The sequence below is a fragment of the Seriola lalandi genome, unplaced genomic scaffold (assembly GCF_002814215.2).
Source record: "Seriola lalandi dorsalis isolate HSWRI2012SDOR001 ecotype SW California unplaced genomic scaffold, Sedor1 jcf7180002054385, whole genome shotgun sequence".
NCBI lineage: Eukaryota > Metazoa > Chordata > Actinopteri > Carangiformes > Carangidae > Seriola > Seriola lalandi.
The window spans coordinates 53351-73333 of record NW_019524938.1 but is presented as its reverse complement, the minus strand read 5'-3'; the positions used below and the strand labels follow the sequence as shown (position 1 = coordinate 73333).

Genomic DNA, 19983 nt, shown 5'->3' with positions numbered 1-19983 from the left:
ATTATTCACATACAGAATTTCACATGTGGATGAAGGATTTAAACCTGTAAAACCTTTCAAAAAAACAGTTTAGTAGCAAATCATTACACTTACTTATGCAGAAAACTACCCACAGAATAAAAGCCACTGACCTCCAAGGTCACTCTGAGTGCAGCTGTGTTCCCCGCTCAACCTCTTGAAGAGCGATCGCATCACCTTGGCGCTGCCAAAACGCTTGAAGCGGGCACGGACGTTTTCGTGGTACCACTCCAACGTGCCGATCTTGAGGACCCTGTTAGAGGACATGGACGGAGGCCGATGATTTTAAACACGGACAAGATTCATTACAGAAAATATCTGTTGGAATACAAACATCAAGGGCAAAAAAATATTGACTGCTATGGTGAACTAAGTATGGTGTACTTTTGTATGTGAAGCATACAGTATGTTCCAGACAATGGCTGAGTTCAGTTAAAGGGCTTTTCCGTACTCAGCCTCACCTGAGCAAACAATAGTGTAATGGCTACATATGGAGCGGGAATGAGCTGGATGTATTATGTTCTGTTGCTGCAGCAGAGCCTGAGCAGTGATGGAGATCTTAGCTGTGTCTGTGTTGGAACTGCAGCCACCAAAACGTCGATCAAATGCTGTGTGTGTGGCCAAAGCAACCTTGTGTAAGAAATCGAATCTTTAACTGCTTACAAATTTGCTCTCATGATAATAAGAAAAATGAATAAACAGAGCATGTTCAGGGACACATAACTCACACACTGCACCGTAACAAATACTCAGACCTCAATTGTCTTTTTGAGTTAGACCAAAGCTTACAAAGGGATCAATAAAGTCCTCTCACACTTACATACATATCAGCATTCAGCAGTTGTACATAGTTTCCCTCTCTGGGTTTATTTCTGACAGTCCAAGTATGAAAAACCTCTGTAGTGCAACTTCAAAGCATAACTCCACTGATTCTTTGACCTGGACTGTATTGTCTGACTAATGTCACCAATCCATCAACAGCTTCAGAGTCTATGGTGCAATGGAGGTTGGCTCTCCTTTCACATGGTTAAAACTATAATATGTAACTTTTCCACATTAAATGTATAAAAATGAGAAGACCTATGTTATATATTTTGTTGAGGGTCAGCGTTGTGGTTGCCTGCCAGAAGCTCAAATTTAACTTTTATCCTACAGTTTTTACACCATGGTAGTATTCAACTACCAGATGAAGGATTTTAATAATCTGAAGTCTGGATCTTAAGTTATCAGATAAAAAAAGGCTAAAAAGTGTTAGACAGCTCAGCTCCACGCCATCCTGTGTCCACCAAAGAGCATTGACGAATCACTGCTTTTTTAAAGTAAAACTGCTTTATTCGCTTACCAGTTTTAACCCCCTTGTCCGTTTGGTATGGAGAGGACACCTCTGTGGATAATTCGGCTGCCGTTGAAAACCTGCTGAACGTCTGGTTCATAAGATAGCGTCTGCTAATCACTGGTTTTAAAGTGAAGGTGCTTACTGGGTGTTTCTACTGGTTTTAATTCCCTGGTCTGTTTAAGAGGACACCTGTGTGGGTAACTGCTGGTAAAATTATTCGACGTGGAATTTTAGTGTCGACGCGTCGTGTAAAACCACACAGGGTAAATGTTCATAGAACAAAACCGGAACTTTCTAATGGGACCGTTTATATCCATCGTCTTTGGTCGTCACGAGCACATTAAGAGGAAACACCATGGTGCAGCGAGTCAAGATGTTGGACGGGGCGAATTGTTATATTAAATAACTAACTTGAAAATAATTGCAATAAAATTACTGTTAGGTTAATAAAAAAAAATCGTTAGATTAGTCGAATAATTGAAAAAAATAATCGCTAGATTAATCGTTTAAAAAATAATCGTTTGGGACAGCCCTAATCAAAACCTGCCAACAGCAAAACTACTGACCAATCAGATCACTGGAAATAACTGAGTCACCATTCCTACAGGATCCCGAAGGGAACAAAAGACTTAATGATAAAGTTAACTAATAAAGCGAGAGATAATAAAGATCAGTACACATTTATATAAATCAGTGGAATAGTTTTGCTGTTTGAGTCATTCCATGTCCACTCTAGTGATAAAACAGAGCTTCTAATAAATGCACAGAGTTTATCATGGAAAATAAATATATAATAACTATTATAAGTTCATTTTAATTCAACAAAGATTAGGACAGGATTCCTGACAGTGATGATGCTTTTACTCTTCTTCATCACTGCAGCTCAGAATAACACGAGGAGACTCAGTGACCACAACTGCAAATAAAAACGAAACCTCTGATGTCTCTTATTAGAAAGATTATCCACACAGTGTTAAATATTTCCATCATTATAAATGAGCTTTTCAGTCGGACTGACTCATCAGACTTCAACTTCTTCTCTCATTTCTTTCTCTCCTCTCTGTTGCAGAAACAGTCTGACATTAACTTTTACTTTTTTAACATGTTCATAAGTTTGTTCATCACCAAAAGAACAAAAATACTCAGTAAAAAAACTTAACGATAATTCATGCACTTATTAACAATATAATCCTTAGTCTGACCTTAATACATATGAAATAAATACCAGAAATGATCTATACTATTTCTTTTTTTCATTCCACTTTATTCTATCATATTTCACCTCGTTGAATATCACTTTCAGATGTCACTATGACAGAATTAAATCAGCAGGTATCAGCATTTCTTCTCATGTCATATTTTGGACTTTATTCATGGTTCTGACGATGTTGCGTATACTTAGAACTTGCTTCGTAGTACAGGTCTTAGGTCTGTTTGATTTCCTGAACGATTACTCTGAAAGTATCCAAACCAGGAGAAGCTTACAGTAATGGTGATGACAACAACTCCCATGATCCCTTGTACTTGTGTGAGCTTGCAATGAAGGTATGAATGAAGGTGGATTTAGTGCTCTTGTTGCACAAAACTAAAGTAGCGGTCTAGGCTACATGTGACAATGTGACAAACCATCATTCTTGATATTGCGAGGTGATATAAGTGTGGTGCTTTAGTGTGGCTAGCATGCTCACTTCAGTAGAATAAAAGACATGGTAGAGACAAGTTAACATTGGTGTTGCTTTCCACCTCTGGAGACAGCTCATGGCGAGTAAAGGAATTCATTTTGATGCTGAACTCACGACATTTCTTCTAGACTGGCAAGTAAACAGCTGTCAATGCTAATGTTAGCTATATAGCCATAGCAAAACTTAAATTATCTCCTTAAAGTAGCATTGGGGTGACAGTGAACTAAAACGTTCCCTTCGCAACTCTTTGAAATTCCTGTTTGTCATTAATATAATATCAGACAGCAAATAAATGTCCGAATTTTAAATTTAAATACAGTAGGTGGGGATTTTTAGTTTTCGGTGGCCCTATAGGACTGTATGTGGCAAGCAACATATATGCAGCTTTAAAGGAGTGAAGGGAGAGTAGAATCCAAGGAATAAATGTTGGGTTAATTCTAATATAAAGTAGAAAATATGTATGCCATCCATAAACAATGTTCCGAAACCTTTGTAACACGTTCTGCCATTTTAGTGGGGTCAAAATCAAAATTTAGGCCAACAAGCTGAAATGTATATGTTATGTATGTGTAGAATGTATGTGTAGAAATGTGTTTATTTTGAGACAAGCTCACACTGCTGGAGCCACTGATTTTTTTGGTTAGATTTTTTAGCTTTCAGCCATGGTTCTCACCCAACAGTACTTTGATTTACTACAGGTTTCATGTCTTTAGTTATCCTACCTGGCCATGCGACAGGGATCACACACCCAGCCATGCTCCTTCTTGTTGTAGCGGCTGCAAGACTTGCAGATGTACAGCTGGCAGTCCAGACACTGACGCTTGCTGTTGACCAGGAACTTGAATGGTTGGAGACAGCGAATACAGAGAGACTCAGTCACGCTGGTCTGGTTCCCCAACAACTCTCTCTTGGTGTCTTCCTTCTCAATCTTGGTCTTCAGCTCCCTAAAAAGACAAAGTTGGAAATATGGAAAAGTGAAAGCACAGTTCAACAAGTGCACATTCTTTCTTTAAAATAAATATTCAGTGTAACCATCTGTACTCAGAGGCTTCAAAGCAGGCAATCTTCCAGCTAACAAAACAATGTAAAAGCACAAAAATCTGCAATCTTTGATGCCTGTGGCAGATTTTTTTTTAACATCTGGCATAATGTAAATAGGAAAAAATATCATGTCATTTAGCTGCTTGTCTTCATAGAGTATTATCAAATCTGGTGTTAATGTAGGGCGAAAATCGTGCAATTATTTATTGTTTTCACCTTTTTTTTTTTACAAAGGAAAAGACCATATGTTAAAAAATGTGGAGCACTGGAGCTTTGGAGCCAGAGATGAGAAAATCCCAGCTGTTCACCTGAGTAAAAAGAGATTAGTGTGTTTCTGGAAGGAAAATGACTTTAATGTCTCATTGAGTTACAGGTTAATGTCTTGTGGTTGATATTTAAAACTCAAAAAACAAAAGAAAACACATTTTCACTTTAGGGAACAATACAATAGCTGGGAAATGTGGCCTGTATTGACATGTACTGTAATAGGATTGTGACACTAACTGTACATGGCTTCATTGTGCCACAGCACATATCTGGTATACTAAGCAGGTAAAAAAAAAAAGAAAAAAGAAAAATTTTTGCTTTAACCAAGGTCTGTATTTGACATTGAAGCATGGCTTATTACTGTAGGACTACTGCTAACTAAATTTATGAAGTAGTACAGTAGATGTGGTAGATATGGCCTTTTAAATTCTAACCCAGATCATTTTTAATAAATGGCATACTTTGTAAGTATCCCATAATCCTTTGCAGACACATCTGCTGGCCATTAGCGATATGGCTTCTGTTAAATCTGGACAAACACTAACAATGCTGCTCTGTTCTGGCTGCAGGAATCAGTGCTAAATCATGTTTTGAATGAACATCTAGGCACAGGAAATCGTTGTTGCAAATTGTGGTCTAAGTCCACACTGGCGAAAAACACTGTTTGCTCTCTGTTTACAGTGAAACACAGCCAAATTTGGTAACCTCATGCCAGCACAAAGACCAAAACCAAAACTTGTGCTAACTTTATCTGGATAGATAACTGCTGTTTGTCAAAAAATAGTTACAACACAACTCCCACCATCACAAATTGTCATTTCATGTTCATGTATGGGCACATAAACTAAAACAGCTTTTAAGCTGCTGGTAGGTTGTAGCCAGGCAAGCTCTTTCCCATTGACTCCAGTAATTATGTTTAGCCAGGCTGACCATGTCCTTCACTACTCATCGCTCAGATACTAAACAAATAAGCACATCGCCAAAAAATGTTGAACTAGTAACTGTGGAGCTCTCATGGAATACATGTGAAGGTACATTTCTAACTTATTACTCACTTTGTGTTTTTAAAGCTAGAAAAACTAACTTTATACCATTTAATTATACAGAGATTTTGTGAGTCAAAGGCTCACAACTATAAGGGAAGACATGGTTGTCAGCACATGGCCTCATTTTGGCAAATTAGAGTAAATATTATGTCAGATTTATTACATGGGAAATAAGTAAAGGCACAGAATAAAGCAGTGCTTCTCCAGGAAACATTTAGTGCAATGATTACAAATTGGAAAAAAAAAATTGATTGAGATAGATGAGATGAGCTTCACTGTGGCAATTCTCTTGATTTAAATTTGAATGGGTACAGCACTGATAACTGTGTTACAACCCACCTTCACTACGTATCTATCTGTATTTTAATGTGTCCCATAAAAGCAGACATGCTTCTGCTGTTTATTTCAGTGAACTGTATTTTTCTAAAACATTTTTTGGTGATGTTTAATGTACAGAGCAATTCTTCCCTATTCAGAGTATAATTTTTCGTGCTAGTATTTTTGAATGCACTGATACATACATGTAGGTACAAGAGAACAATATGTGGGGGTGGGGTGTAACAATCTGGGAATTTTGTAAAGAATTTCTACTATTGGTATTTTTTAGCATGTTCCTGTTCTAATATTATGACCTTTATTGAGCAACAAAGGTGGCGGTTTGGGAGAAGATGAGTTTTATAGTGCCTCATGAATGTATTACCATAGACTACTCAACAAGGATGAAGGGGTACAACTTATAACAAAAATATCAACATGAAGACTAGAATGGCTCTCAGTAGAGCACATACCTCTACCAAGGCCGAATACTGATGAAAAGGTCATAAAAATTGCCTATCTGGCAATGTTAAAGAAAGTGATAAAAAGTTTGTTGGCTCTGCCCCTTTAACCAAAATTGAATGGGTTTTTCCTTGACCCAGGCCCCACCCTCCACTAAGTGTGGTTCAGTTTGGTTCAGTGCTCTTTGTGTATTTCTGCTGACAAAGAAACAAACAGAATAACCCCATGGTTGAGGTAGCAAACAAGCTACATTGTTCATTTTTTAGGTTTCGGGTAGTTACCAAATAACTATAGAGGACATTTATATTTTTTTTTTGGTCCAGGATAAAAGAGAATAGACCTAGCCTTGATATAGGTTACTGTATATGTCGTACAGTAGGCCTACTCGTGTACTTACAGGGGACTTCAGCAGCCGGAAGTGGTATATAGATTGATACTGTTGTTGCTGCTCATTGTTGTTATGGAGTACAATACAGGCAACACAGTTAGCACAACAAATTATACTTTAAATTGTGAAGAATTACAGTGTATGACGCAGGCTGTGTATCTGTGCATCTAAAACACTTGCATGCCTTTGTTCCAGTGTCCCAGGGTAATTGTCATCTGTCAGACTTAAATAAATACTCATTTGGTTCAAGCCTCATATTATATATGAAAAAAAACAACAATCACCATTGTTCTGTTGCACAGTATAAAAAAAGAGCAGGAAAACACTGTGGGTGGTTGTTGGTTGGCAAGTTTTTGCTGGAGTTCTCACTAATGACAGGTTGTAATGAGTTATTCATTAACATATTCGACAGTAACAATTCTGCTTTTTTCAGGAGCAAGTTCATTTTCAGTAATTATACTACAATTACCAAAAATGCTCCATCTCTCTAAGCCTTTAATTGGTTTTCTTAATATAAATGAACTCCTATTTTGTTCTTGTAGCAGAGAGAAAAGGGCAGAAAGGTTACTTTCATTGTCGAAATGTTCTCAGTGCATTCATTTTATCAATATCTTTTAGGAATAAGAGAAATTGCACTCAATGAAAATGAAAATACTGCGTCTGAAGCTAATAATTATACCCGTACAATACAATAAGCGCACCAAAAACCTCAGTCAGATTCTATTCAGAAGCTTTAAGAAGTAAAACTATCTCCTACTCAAACAAAGACATCCTTCCTCTCCTCTGTGTGACTTGGCGGCTCCTCACACGTGTGTTATGAGTGACTTCATTGCCTCGAGTCAGACATTTTCTGCAGCTACGTTTAAACCAAACTTGTGCTGATTGTTGGAAAAGCAGCAGCCTCAGACTCAGCTCTGCGAGATGCTTACAGTAGTGGAAAGCAAAAAATCCAGATAACAAGTCCCAAATGTCACACAGTGTGGGTGGAGCCTGGCAAGACAATCACTGAGGATGAGAGGATGTTTATTGTTTATTAAAGCTTTTTTAAGGCCATGCTTTTCAAATTATAGCCCAGATCATTGGGATAAATGGGATACTTTGTAAGTATCCCATAACCTTTTGCAGATACAGCTGCTGGCCATTAGCGACGTGATTTAAAAGTAATATCTGTTAAATCTGCCCTCCTCTGAAACATCAAATCCCACAGATCTGAGATACAAGATGCCCTTCTATGATTCAAATAAGATGTGTGCTGTAGGCAACTCCCAAGCACTGACACATGGCGGGCAAGGTTAAATATGCGATGCAATATCTTACGAAGAGTGAGAGTTTGTATGTGAGGGTGGCGCCCCCTGTGGGTGTTGTAAGCAGTTTATAATTAATGTGTCATGCTGGAGGGACCTTTTAGGGGTTTCCATGTGCCTTCTACAGGCCGTGAGATGAGGCTGAAAGCTCTGGAATATTTATAAGCGGATTATGCACTAAGATTTTGTGATACTCTCAAACTTTTTGTTTTTTCGTTTTTCATCTTTTGCTGACATCTTTGTTGATTAGGTCAGCGGTCCCCAACGCCCAGACCGGTACCGGTCCGGGGGTCGTTTGGTACCGGGCCGCACAGAAAGAATAAATAACTTACATTCTTTCCGTTTTATTTATTATCAAGGTCTGACAAATGTTTTATTTTGAAAAATGACCGAATTCTCTCCGTTACATCCGTCTATGACACACGTGACTCACTCTTGACACATGTCAAGATGCTTGTCTCGGTCACGTGATACATTAAAGCTAATATTAAACCCACAAGCTAGCGAAATGAGTAAAAAACAGACGTCTTTGGGAAGTTTCTTTGCAAAGGGGAAAAGGCCCAGTGAGGAGACAGAAGAAGGGCCTATGACCACTAAGAAAAAATCTGTTACTACAATCAACAGATTACAGATGGTATTTGACATAAAAATACTGACAAGCAGCTTTAAATATTCACTGCTGCCTTTCATATTTCATATACCGCTTTAAATCTTTCTAAAATAAACAAACAGCTGCTGTTGCAAAACAATGTGCAGCAGGAATATTTAAATGTCCCATATTTTCCTCTTCTCTTGTGTTTTATTTGAAGTGTTGATCCATAAGAAGATATATTTTATATCTTCAATGTAGTGTTACATCTCCTCTCTCTGGAGCTCTCGTAACAACAGGTCAGTGAGCCATATTTATCCACTGCACAACAGCACTTTGAGTAACATTTCAAAAAGAAAACCAAAAGAAACAAATAATTGATTTTCTTTTCAGGTTACAATTTGATTATTTTCTCTTCCTTCTTTATATTGAAAAAATTAAAGCCATGAAAATAAGTCTTAGACTATAATTATACCTTTTCTAGATGTTCTGGGGAGTTTTACCAAGTAATACACTTTAGTTTGTCTAAAAACCTTCACTTTTCCTCAGTATTTGATTAAAAGCAGGTACTGCAGCAGTTTTGCTGAACTGGCAAAGCTATGGAATCCGGGTGCGGCAGCCAGACGTTCACTAAGTTACTTTGGTCTTCATAGCCGTCTGTGTCTGAGTCTTCCCATACATGGTGATTCTCTCTCCATGTCCGTCCACATAAATCTCTCTAGTTTAACTTAACTTGCTGTTTCAGATGTTCTTTCCCAAGTTTGAACTTGGGTGTTTGTTTGTCAGTCTTTCATCTTAACATCATAATCTCATATTCTCCTCTTTTCCTCTCTCTTAAGTCAATTTGATTATCTGACAAGTTACCATAAATGACATGAAAGTGAAACTATTGAAAGTGAGAGAGAGATGGAGATAAAAAAGTGGGAAAAATCAAATTTAACAGGGAGAACCATATGGCAGGATGAAGAGGATTCTGGGGCAGCTATAGATAAAGTCCTGCTCCAGAGTACTGGTCTTTGGTCAGAGGATCTCAGGTGTCTGAGAATGTGATATGGGGACAGGAGTTCTGTAATATAAGAAGGGTCAAAACCATTTAACAATTTGTAAATATCAGGATTTTAATGTTTAAACGTTTAAATCTATTTAAAAAATACTCTGTTATGATTAATATTTTTATTTAACATGTCCCCCCCCCAAAAAAAATGGAAAACTGGGTCTGAAGCTCATGTCTTCTTCCTTCCTGATTAAGAAATGTGGATCAGGCCTTGTGCCCCGCCCACCACCTGCTCCCTCCAGGTGGACAGGTGAAAGAGCAGAGAGCATCAAGATGGTCAGAGGAGCAAACATCAGAGAGACTCAGCCACATGTTTGAGCCTCAGTCAGACCCAGACTCAGAGGAGGAGTCTGTTGAGACCAGAACCAGAGACTAGCAGACGGAGAGTGGGAGTATTGTGGTCCTTCTTTTTTGACCTTGTTAATAGTCTTGCTGCAGCACTTTGAATAGTTGGACATGAGATAAATATAAAAATAAATAAAAATCCTAAGTTGTTTTACAAAATAAAAGTGGACATTGTGTCAAGATGTGGAAAAATCATGGTTAAATGCTATGTTCCAAATAATATAACCTCAGATACATTGACATTGAGCTGGAGAAAGTTTGATCCAGGATTTCATGTCTTAAAGACAGTTCTCGAGGTCAGTGAGTTTGTTGTTGGTATGAGCTTCTAAGGAGAGGTAGGTCTGTGTGTCATCTGCCTAACGGTGGAAAGAAACATCGTGTTTTTGAATAATGTGACCAAACAGGAGCTTGGTGTAAAGAGATGGAGGATCTGAAACCAGATTGGAGTTTTCAAACATGCATTTTTGAGCCAGGTAAAATAGTAGTTCAGTAAACACTACTTTTAAGAGAACAGAGCTTTGAAGTTTGCTCTGTAACTATTGTGGACTAAAAAATCTAGATTCTGTTGTTTTTTTGTGGCTGAAGAACTGCAAGTTTGAAAGAAGGGGGAGCAACTTATGCCAATGATGTCAATAACTGAGACTGTAGTTGAAATTGAATCAAGGGCTTCATAGAGGAGATAATGTGATAAAGTTCAGACGGAGTGTTTTCAAAGGCGATGGACAGACAGTTCACAGATGGAATAATACTAGTTCTTACTGAAATCCTCACATGTTGTTGCAGATGTTTCTAAGCAGGAGCTGGAGGTGGAGGAGATGATGAAAGTTACCTGAAAAGTACCTTGAGATACTGGAGATAATATCAGAAAAAAATTGTGCACGGCCATTTTTGACAGCTAGCTGGTATTGACACAAAAGATCCCTCAGAATTTGAAACGACATCTGTGAATCATTCTGCTTTGCACACTCTCCTGATTTCTTTAGTGTTGTTATTGTTACGCCATCGTGAGGCCAAAGAACTGGGTTTCACCAGTCAAGTCAAGGGTGACCAACACAGTACTGATGAAAAGAGAGACAAGTTCCTCACTGCTCACATGAGATGGTGCGGCTTCAGTAACGGCAGTGATGGGAGCCTCTCTCTAGGCAAGTGTGGTGGTAGTGGAGGAGCTTGGGATGTGGGAGCGGAGAAGTTCAGGGCGGACAGGAGGAGTGTGTGGTCAGCTAGGATCAAAGTAGAGGTTTCTGCCATGACTTCAGCTACTTCCGAAGTGCATGGAAAAAGGAAAAAAAGTCTAAAGAGGTTAAAACTGCAGCAACACTTGCAGGATAGAAAAACAACTTTATGGTCAGACTGACGCGCTTCTGTCTAACAGTAAGGTTGTTCTGTGTTGCTGGAGTTGGATTGGAGATACAGAGACCAGTGGAGAGAACTAAATCGAGGGTGTGACCTTGAACATGGGTTGGGCCATAAACAGATTGTCGGAGACCAAATTATTTGATAGATGTGAATCATTTGGTCAAAGTAGATTTGAATCAAACAATTGAAGTTGATGTAAGAATACACAGGTCGGCTTGGTAGAGACAGGAAATGTTGATGTTGAGAAGAGTCTGAAATAAATGAAATATTTGGATGTTTACCATGGTGGTGCATGGCTTTTAAGTTTAGCAAACATTTTTGCAAAGAGTTGCCTATTTACACATTTACAGTGCAGCAAAAATGTGTCAATATCGAACAGTTACTAATTGCTAAAGTTAGGGTTAGTACACTAAGAAGATAAAAAGACTTGTTATATAGCTGGACTTGGTAAAACAAAGTCTAAATCATTGCCAAAAGAAGTCATTTCATTTTGTGGTCCGACTTATGTGGGTTTACAAGATTTAGGTGTGACAGTTTTATATGTAAACCACATGAGGTGGATCTGTACCTATTTATAGATTGGAGAGGCCTTGGATGAAAACAGCAGTTGCCTGCGTTGCAAACAACAGGTCATTTGAATGGAAAACAAATGGCAGAAGAATTTTGGCAGGAACTGCAACAAAAGTGGCTGAAATTGAAGGACAGTGTTTTCCTTGTATTTGCGAAAAAAAGGCTTACAAACTATCTGCACGGCCTAGCAGGAGAGCCAACCCCTCTGCCAACTGCTGAATGAGTGGTGAATCTTCAAGAAGACACAACACGGATGAAACTGTGCATAGAAAACAAAAAAAAAATCCTCAAACCTCATTATAACAAAAGTCAGACTCTCTGCATTCATTGCCTTTGGGGAAACAGACAAGACGGTTCCAGTGGTAATGCAAGTTAATCAGTGTAAAATGAACCTCTCATGCATATGCAGTCAAACAATAAGACTATGTTTAGTTTGTTGAGTAAGGATGATTCAGCCATCCCTGCCTAAAACAAGGAAGTAAGGAGCTACAGGAAATCTTCTGGATGAAGAATGAATTCAAAAAGTGTCTCAGAGTCTTTAACATTTCAAAATGGTTTAGATTAGATCTGCAGCCCAGAACCAACACGGAGACCTCCCTGGAGGTCACACTCATGTATGAAGAGAAGGTAATCAATTTCTCTTGGATAGAGATCTTAGAAAATACTGGCTTCAGAAAGTATTCAGACCCCATCAATTTTTGCACACTTTAATATGTTGTGGATATAATTTTAAAATGAACAAAATGACCATTTCTGCCCATCACTCAGGTATAGATCAGGATAAAGGTATGAAACCATTTCTAAAGCTTTGAGTGTTCCCAGGAGCACAGAAGGCTCAGTAATTGTTAAATGGAAGAGGTTTAAAATCAGCAGGACTCACTCTTGAGTTTGCCATCTGACCAAAGTGAGTAACCAAGGTGATCAAGAACCCAATGTACTCTCTAACAGAGCCTCAGAAGTCCTCAGCAGAGATGGAGAACCTGCTGGAGGGACGATCATCTCAGCAGCTCTCCATCAATCAGGCCTCTATGGTAGAGTGGCTAGACGGACACCACTGTCCAGGTCAGAATTGGGGGAAAGAAAAACGCAGCCAAATACAGAGAGGTCCTTGAGAAAAACCTGCTGCAGAGTGCACACAACCTGAGACTGGAGCAACAGTTCACCTTTAAGCACGACTATGACCTGAAGCATAGAGCCAAGACAACACTGGAGCGGCTTCAGGACGTCAGAAGTATATGACTGTCTTAAACCCAGACTTAACCCCCACAGAACATCTGTAGAGAGACCTGATGATGATAGTTCACAGACACTTCTCATCCAATCTGATAGAGCCTCAGAGGATCTGCCAGGAAAAATGGGATAAACTGTCCAATTCCAGGTGTGCAAAGCTTGTAGAGACTTACCCAAGAAGACTAGAAGCTGTAACTGCTGCCAGAGGGGCTTCTAGTACTGAATGAAAGGTCTGAGTGCTTTTGTAAATGAATAATTTTAATTTTTGATTTCTAATAAATTTAAATTTAATTTATTTTTTCACATTTCACATGTTTTACACTTACATGATATGACTTTGTCCTATTGGAGTGTTGACTGATACTGATTTTATCCCCTTAACATTAAACCCACATCACAATAAAGTATAAAGAAGTGAAGGCATCTGAATACTTCCTGAAGCCACTGTATGCGTAATAAAACAAATGTTTGAGCAGCATGTTGTCAGAGTGTCAATAAAAGATTTGTCATACTAAGATAAGACCTTAGCTGTTTGACCTTATTGTTACCTGTTTTACCATCACAAGTGTTTTCACCTCTTCTGGCTGGTGAGACGCCTTGTCAGCTGAAAGATGGGTGGAGCTTTGCAGGACATCATGTAACGGCAGCAAACTGTCTACTCAGGAGAACTGGGCTTGAACATGGTCACACAAAGGGTCCAATCAGGGAACAGCATATGTGAAAAGACTGTATGGTTGGACTACGGGTGTGTAGGGTCTCTAAAAGTTAAAACCTGACATTTTGCCATGCTGGATTCTGCCCTCCCAGAAACCCCAAGCTGAAAACAGATTTAACTTGACATTTCTAATGTGATAAAATGAATTACTTCTTAAAGGAGCATTCTGCAGTGTTTCCAGTTTTTGTGAAGCAAAAACTTGAAGTGAAGTGCATCATAAACTAAAAGAAAAGCTGCTTAAAGGTGGTTCCTGTAAGCTTTTATTGTGCAGCTATGACGTCCTGTCTTAGAGGTCTCAAATCGAGTTTCAATAGGGGACCACATGTTATCTATGCTTTAGGGCCCCTTAATGAGTTAGCCTGGCCTCATTCACATGTTTCAGCAAACAACTTAAACTGTAAAAGGTAAATCATATAAACTTGTAGCGTTTCAACATCATTAGGCATACAGATATTGTAGCGATGCATATGACAGGTGCAGATCCTGCTGTAACAATGCGCCATTGAATGGTTTCTTTTTGTGTGACTATCATGGAGGAGCAGTAGTGCTGCTGCTGCTGCTGCTGCTGCTGTGTGAATGTCATCCCACATCCAAGGATAAGGGGAAATTCCCTCTAAAGCTCTTCCTCCCACAGCTTGATATCTAAACCATCCATCGGTCAATGTTGCCAAGAAGACATGTGAGCAGCAGTAGCTCAGCGAGTTAGAGAAAATGAGTGAATCTTCTGTTTGTGATGAGCATCTCAACAAAGTTATTCCATCTTACAGCACTATATGTAATTTCTGCTCGGTTTTACTAAATTTAAATGGAACAAATTGGTTGATCGTCCTTCTTCACAATAAAGAACATCAGATTGCCAATTACAGTATCGAGCATCACAGGCTTTGAAAACAGGACATGTGATCCCTAGCTCGCTGAGAAATATGATAGAAAGTGCAGTGAAACAAATATCGGACAGTGTTTCCATTCAAGTGAATTATTCTTATTCCGTCCTATAAACAAATTTATTATGTAGTGCACACTTTCGTATAGGCTACATTTCTGAGTATGAAAGTTGAGGCACAAGGATGTTTGTGGGCAACCTGCAGGTCCCTGAAGCGGTGGGGTTGATAAGCTATCTGATGATCTGAGGATCTGATGAAATTAGTTAATTCATCCTTTGGTGAACATGAGCATCTGTTCCAAATCTCATATTGTAATCCATCCAAAAGTTCTTGAGACAAAAAACAAAAACTCAGTGACACTGGATAAAAAGTCTCACCGAAGTCACTTGGATTCATTGTCTAGAAACCATGGCTGTTTATACAAAAATCAATGGCAAACATTCAAAAGTTGTTGAGATATTTCAGTCTGATGACTGACATTGACATCCCTAGGTAGAGCTATGCAGCTAGCTTGGCTATAAATGGCACAGACATTTGTGTGGTTATACAGTGGTCAGTCCTAAATTATACAGTTATGAAGAACAGCAAAGTAATCAAGGTGTCCTAGAAGAAAATTAGATTTGCTAAACTCATTAAAGCTTTTTAAAGCAACATTTAAATTGGTTCTTTAGGCAGTTTGCAACAACAGGAGGCATGAAGTAACAATCAGCTCTGAAACAAATGAACCTCTATAACGATTCTCAGAATACTGAGGAGAAAATAACATAGCTGTATACACGTTTAACTCTACAAAAACATACAATGCTATGATAATCTCAGATTTATATTCCGGAATTCATAGGAACGGAGTAGAAAAGGAGCAGAACAACTAATGGAGACATGTAACATCTACACTAGCAAAAGACTAAAGACTTGCACTACACATGAAACACAACTGAAAATATTTGATATAAAAGAGATACAGTATATAGATAGATTTTAAAGGTTAAAGAGTCTGTATTGGATCACTATAATCTCCTGTCTCAGGCTTCTCTTTGGAGATCTAGTATCAACAGGTCAGTGAGCCAATCAGAAGAGAGGAGGCTGAGAGCCTCTCTTCTGATTGGCTGACGGCTTTCTGAGTGATCCATTAAAGATATAGCAACTGTCAGGTAAACACTCAGAGAAACCAAATCTTGCAAGGCTGGACGGTAGGTCAAGGTGGGCGGGGCTTGGGGCATGGCTGAGAGCGCTGGCATCTTTGTTGTGACATCACAAAGTTACAGAAGTCCTGGCAGCTGGTTTTAAGGCTCAGTTTCTGAACACAGGCTGTGTGCATTTCTCTGTGGACTGAGCACTTTGATACTTTCACAGTATTAATATAGAACCTAGACCTGCCTTATAATCAAACTACACACGGACATCTACTTTTCTAGGATATTTTAGCAATATGTAATTTATTGCTGCTTGTGTTTTATAAATACCAACCTCCCAAAAATTAAATTTGATAATAGGCTACATGTAAGCTGACATTACTCTCAAAAACTCACAAAAAAGGTCACAAAAAAAAACAAAAAATGTTTTATCTTACCCAAGTCGATCCTCCTCCTTCTTCCTCAGGTCAAAATCCCTCTGGACAACTTCCCACACATGTTTAGCCTCCTCATCTGTCAGCTTGGAAAGATCCAGCTTCTTCCCTGTTGTGGTGCCAGGCATAATTGTGAATGTTGTTGACAGATGCTGGCCTATAGTGGGGGAATAAAACATAGAAATGAGTTGCTTTTTAAGTGAAGTTAAACGAAGCATTAACAGTGATAAGAAATGTGTCAGCAACATGGGATGGATTTTACTTAAACAAGATTATTTAATCTAATCTAATCTAATTTAATGATATACATCTGCAGTGAAAACACTACAGATGATAAAAATACTTCACTCGAAATCAGATCATCTGCATTCTTCACTGCCTATGACGTTAACATTAAGAGCTGAAGTTCACAACATGACATCAGTGCTGAATCAGTTGGTCAAGGAATAGCATGACGGGTTCATGGTACAAATTCACTGCCATTGTAAAGGCACTGTGACATTGTAAAGACTGAAAGCAGACTCAGCATGAAAATAGACTATGCATGTGAAATTTGCATGTGAATGCTTAAGAATAAAACATTTAAACATTTCCACGCAAGAGAGACTTAAAAAAATCCTAACTGTGTTTGAAAATACTTTCTGACAATCTCACTGAGGGAGATTTAGTTAAGACAGGGTTACAGTTTTCTTTTTTCCTTATTTGACAGACTGCAAGGAGGAATCTTGGAATGTCAGCTGCCAAACTGAAAGGCTAAAAGGAAAGGTTTTGTTAAACCTACTTGGGGGGAACGGTAACAAGTTGTGGACATGACATCGACATATCATTACCTTTTAAGTTAATGTGGTGAACTTGTCAGCAAACAGGTGCTTATTTACACATCCAGCAGATATGCCCTGCCAGGTTGAGTATAGTGTTATTTGAAGCATTGTGAACGCAACAATATTCAGTAGTGAAGCTTTAAACACAGGTTTGATCAATATTAATTGTTGCCTATAATAATAATAATAAGCTGTTCGACATTGTCTTCCTATATGACCCTAGATGATTTTATTATTATACTATATATGACTTGTCTGATCTCCCAGTGTGGCCAGGTTTACACAGTAAAACTACTGATATTTAAGGAAAGTTGACTTTTTGAGGTGATATAAAAGACTTCTTCTCCCCCAGCTCCTTAGATAATTATTCATTCATTCATTTTCTACCGCTTATCCTCTAGTAGGGTCGTGGGGGGGCTGGAGCCTATCCCAGCATCTTCTCGGGCGGGGTACACCCTGGACAGGTCGCCAGTCCATCGCAGGGCAAACACATAGAGACAGACAACCATTCACACTCACAGCCACACCTATGGTCAATTTAGAGTATCCAATTAGCCTAGTCCCCATTTCGCATGTCTTTGGACTGTGGGAGGAAGCCGGAGTACCCGGAGAGAACCCACACTGGCACGGGGAGAACATGCAAACTCCACACAGAGCCGGGACTCGAACCCGGAACCTTCTTGCTGTGAGGCGACAGCGCTAACCACTGCACCACCGTGCAGCCGTCCTTAGATAATTATTTGCATGAAAATGTTTCCTATGTTTTATTTGAAGTGTTGATCCATAAGAAGATATATTTGTGGTTTTAAAAACCAAAAACCATCTCAATGTAGTTTTACATCTCTTTTCTCAGGCTTCTCTATCTGCTTTCTGAGTGATCAAAAAAAAACATAGCAAGTTTCAGGTAATCACTCAGAGAAACCAACTCCTACATGTTTAGGGTGCAGGTGGTCGGGGCTTGGGGCGTGGCTGAGAGCGGTGACTGCTTTGTTGTGACATCACAAAGTTACAGAAGTCCTGACGGCTGGTTTTAAGGCTCAGTTTCTGAAAACAGGCTGTGTGCATTTCTCTGTGGACTGAGGCTTTGATACTTTCACAGTATTAATATAGAACCTAGACCTGCTTTATAATCAGACAACACATGAACATCTGCCTTTAGACTATATGGAGCTTTAAGCATTTAAACAAATGGCATTGCTGCTGCTTTTTGGGACAATGCTTTCTTATACAGTGTACCTTATCATGTCGTCTGTATGAAATAACTTTCTTGTGTTTGTGTTCCAGTCATTCTCAAGCTGTTGGTCATGAGATGTCTAAATCTTTCCTTTGTCAGTCTTTTATGTTGCTGCTTTTTTGTCCAAACAAAGCAGACCAGAATAATAGTATTGATCATGGGTCACTGACTTGGAGTGTTGGTCTAGATTAGCTGCTTAAAACCTGTCTGCCACATTTATCTGTCCTGTGATCTGTGGAGGTTTTGCACAATTCAACCATCACATTGCTGGAGGATTTTTTATCTCTTAAGTCACTGTTAATGGAGTCTACCCAAATATTTCACATGATCCAAGTTTCGTATTGCATGGGTTTCTGAGGATGAGGTCACTTTAGTCAAGCTGACAGAGTGATACACACACACACACACACACACACACACACACACACACACACACACACACACACACACACACACATGACCAGTAATGCTTAGGAACATCACATAATTGTCTTGTTTTCCACAGGCCATGTAAGAAAACTCATCCGATTGGGGAGCCTAATTTAATTTCTGCTTCTGCAAGTGAGCAATAATGGTAAAAACAAGCATGCGAGTTTGACAGAAAAACAAGTCCCATCATTCACTCAACCAGCTACATAATGTATTGCTTTCCCACAGTTAAATTCCTACACTTGAATAGCCATGCAGTATACAAGGGCTCCATATGTATTTGTTTAGTGGGTGTGCGCAACTTGTTATCTTACTGTGTTGTATTAAGGGAACATTAACGAAAAGAAATCCACATAATATTCATTACAGTATTAATTCTTCATCTCTTTGAAAGAAAAATATTAATTATATATTATATCTTTAAAGGATTTTCTGCATTCAATTTGCTGTTGATGCACAACAATTCAACAGGTGCGCAGTTAAAAGACTCCTTGTGTTTGCAAAGGGAAGGTTTGACTTGATAACATGTGTGGGCACACACAAACCTAGAATAGTTTTACCAGCAAAGAATATACAGAAATACAGATAAAGCATGCATTTTTAACTTTATTCCAATTCAAACCACTCTTACAGGGAGAATATAGCGGGGCACCATTGGAAATCTTTCAGTAGATTTATGAGAGCCCACAAAAGCTATTTCACATTTGCTTTAAAAAAAACAACTAGCAAATACATGAATTATATGTCCAGTAAGAGCATGGAGCACTCTCAGGCATGAGCTTCAGTGGCACAAATCTCAAAAAAGAAGCAACGATAGGATTAAAATCAAACACAGGCAGATGCTAACGTGTAATTTTCATGTCTGAACATCATCATGACATGCGTGAACATAAATATTACTTACCTTGGTGTTGTCTGAGAGTAGCCCTTGGGCAGTATTTCCTCTGAAGGCACACCAGGCTGACTGCAGGGCAAACTAAGTAGGAGACAGTAATGCTAATCACATGTCTAGTTAACCAGGAGGAAAAAAGCCAGAAAGACAAGCCTCCCCTCCGCCTCCCTTGACTTTGCTTCAAAGGGTCAGACTATACTGTATGCGCCTTGCCCCTACTGGCCTCATTCACAGCAGATTTATTTTTGCATTTATGTCGGAAAGTACCTGATTAACGGTACTTCAATCAGTTTGTAAGCAATTATTTTTGGCATTTTGTTGCTCGGGCAGTATCCAAATGTGCAGTGATCATGAGGTTAAACAGAGGCCAGTTGGGCTGAAGTCCCCGGTCACATGTCATGGATCCTATGTTATAGGAGAGAGTGGTGAAGCATAACG

At 38.9% G+C, this 19983-nt stretch overlaps 1 protein-coding gene across 2 annotated transcripts in view; it reads right to left on the bottom strand.

Annotated features, from left to right (window-relative positions):
* The window catches only part of mlphb (melanophilin b), a 43118-nt gene extending 23476 nt beyond the window's left edge, over positions 1–19642 (bottom strand). Inside the window, exons 1-4 of one of the 2 annotated variants that reach the window (XM_023409236.2) lie at positions 19558–19642; positions 16173–16326; positions 3759–3980; positions 132–271 (exon numbers count right to left, since the gene is read on the bottom strand). In XM_023409236.2, the coding sequence (XP_023265004.1) occupies positions 132–271; positions 3759–3980; positions 16173–16297 (487 nt within the window). In that variant the 5' untranslated portion in view covers positions 16298–16326; positions 19558–19642. The remainder of the gene's footprint in view (positions 1–131; positions 272–3758; positions 3981–16172; positions 16327–19557) is intronic. The other variant, XM_023409238.2, reaches the window with a different exon arrangement.
* Positions 19643–19983: the final 341 nt, after the last annotated feature.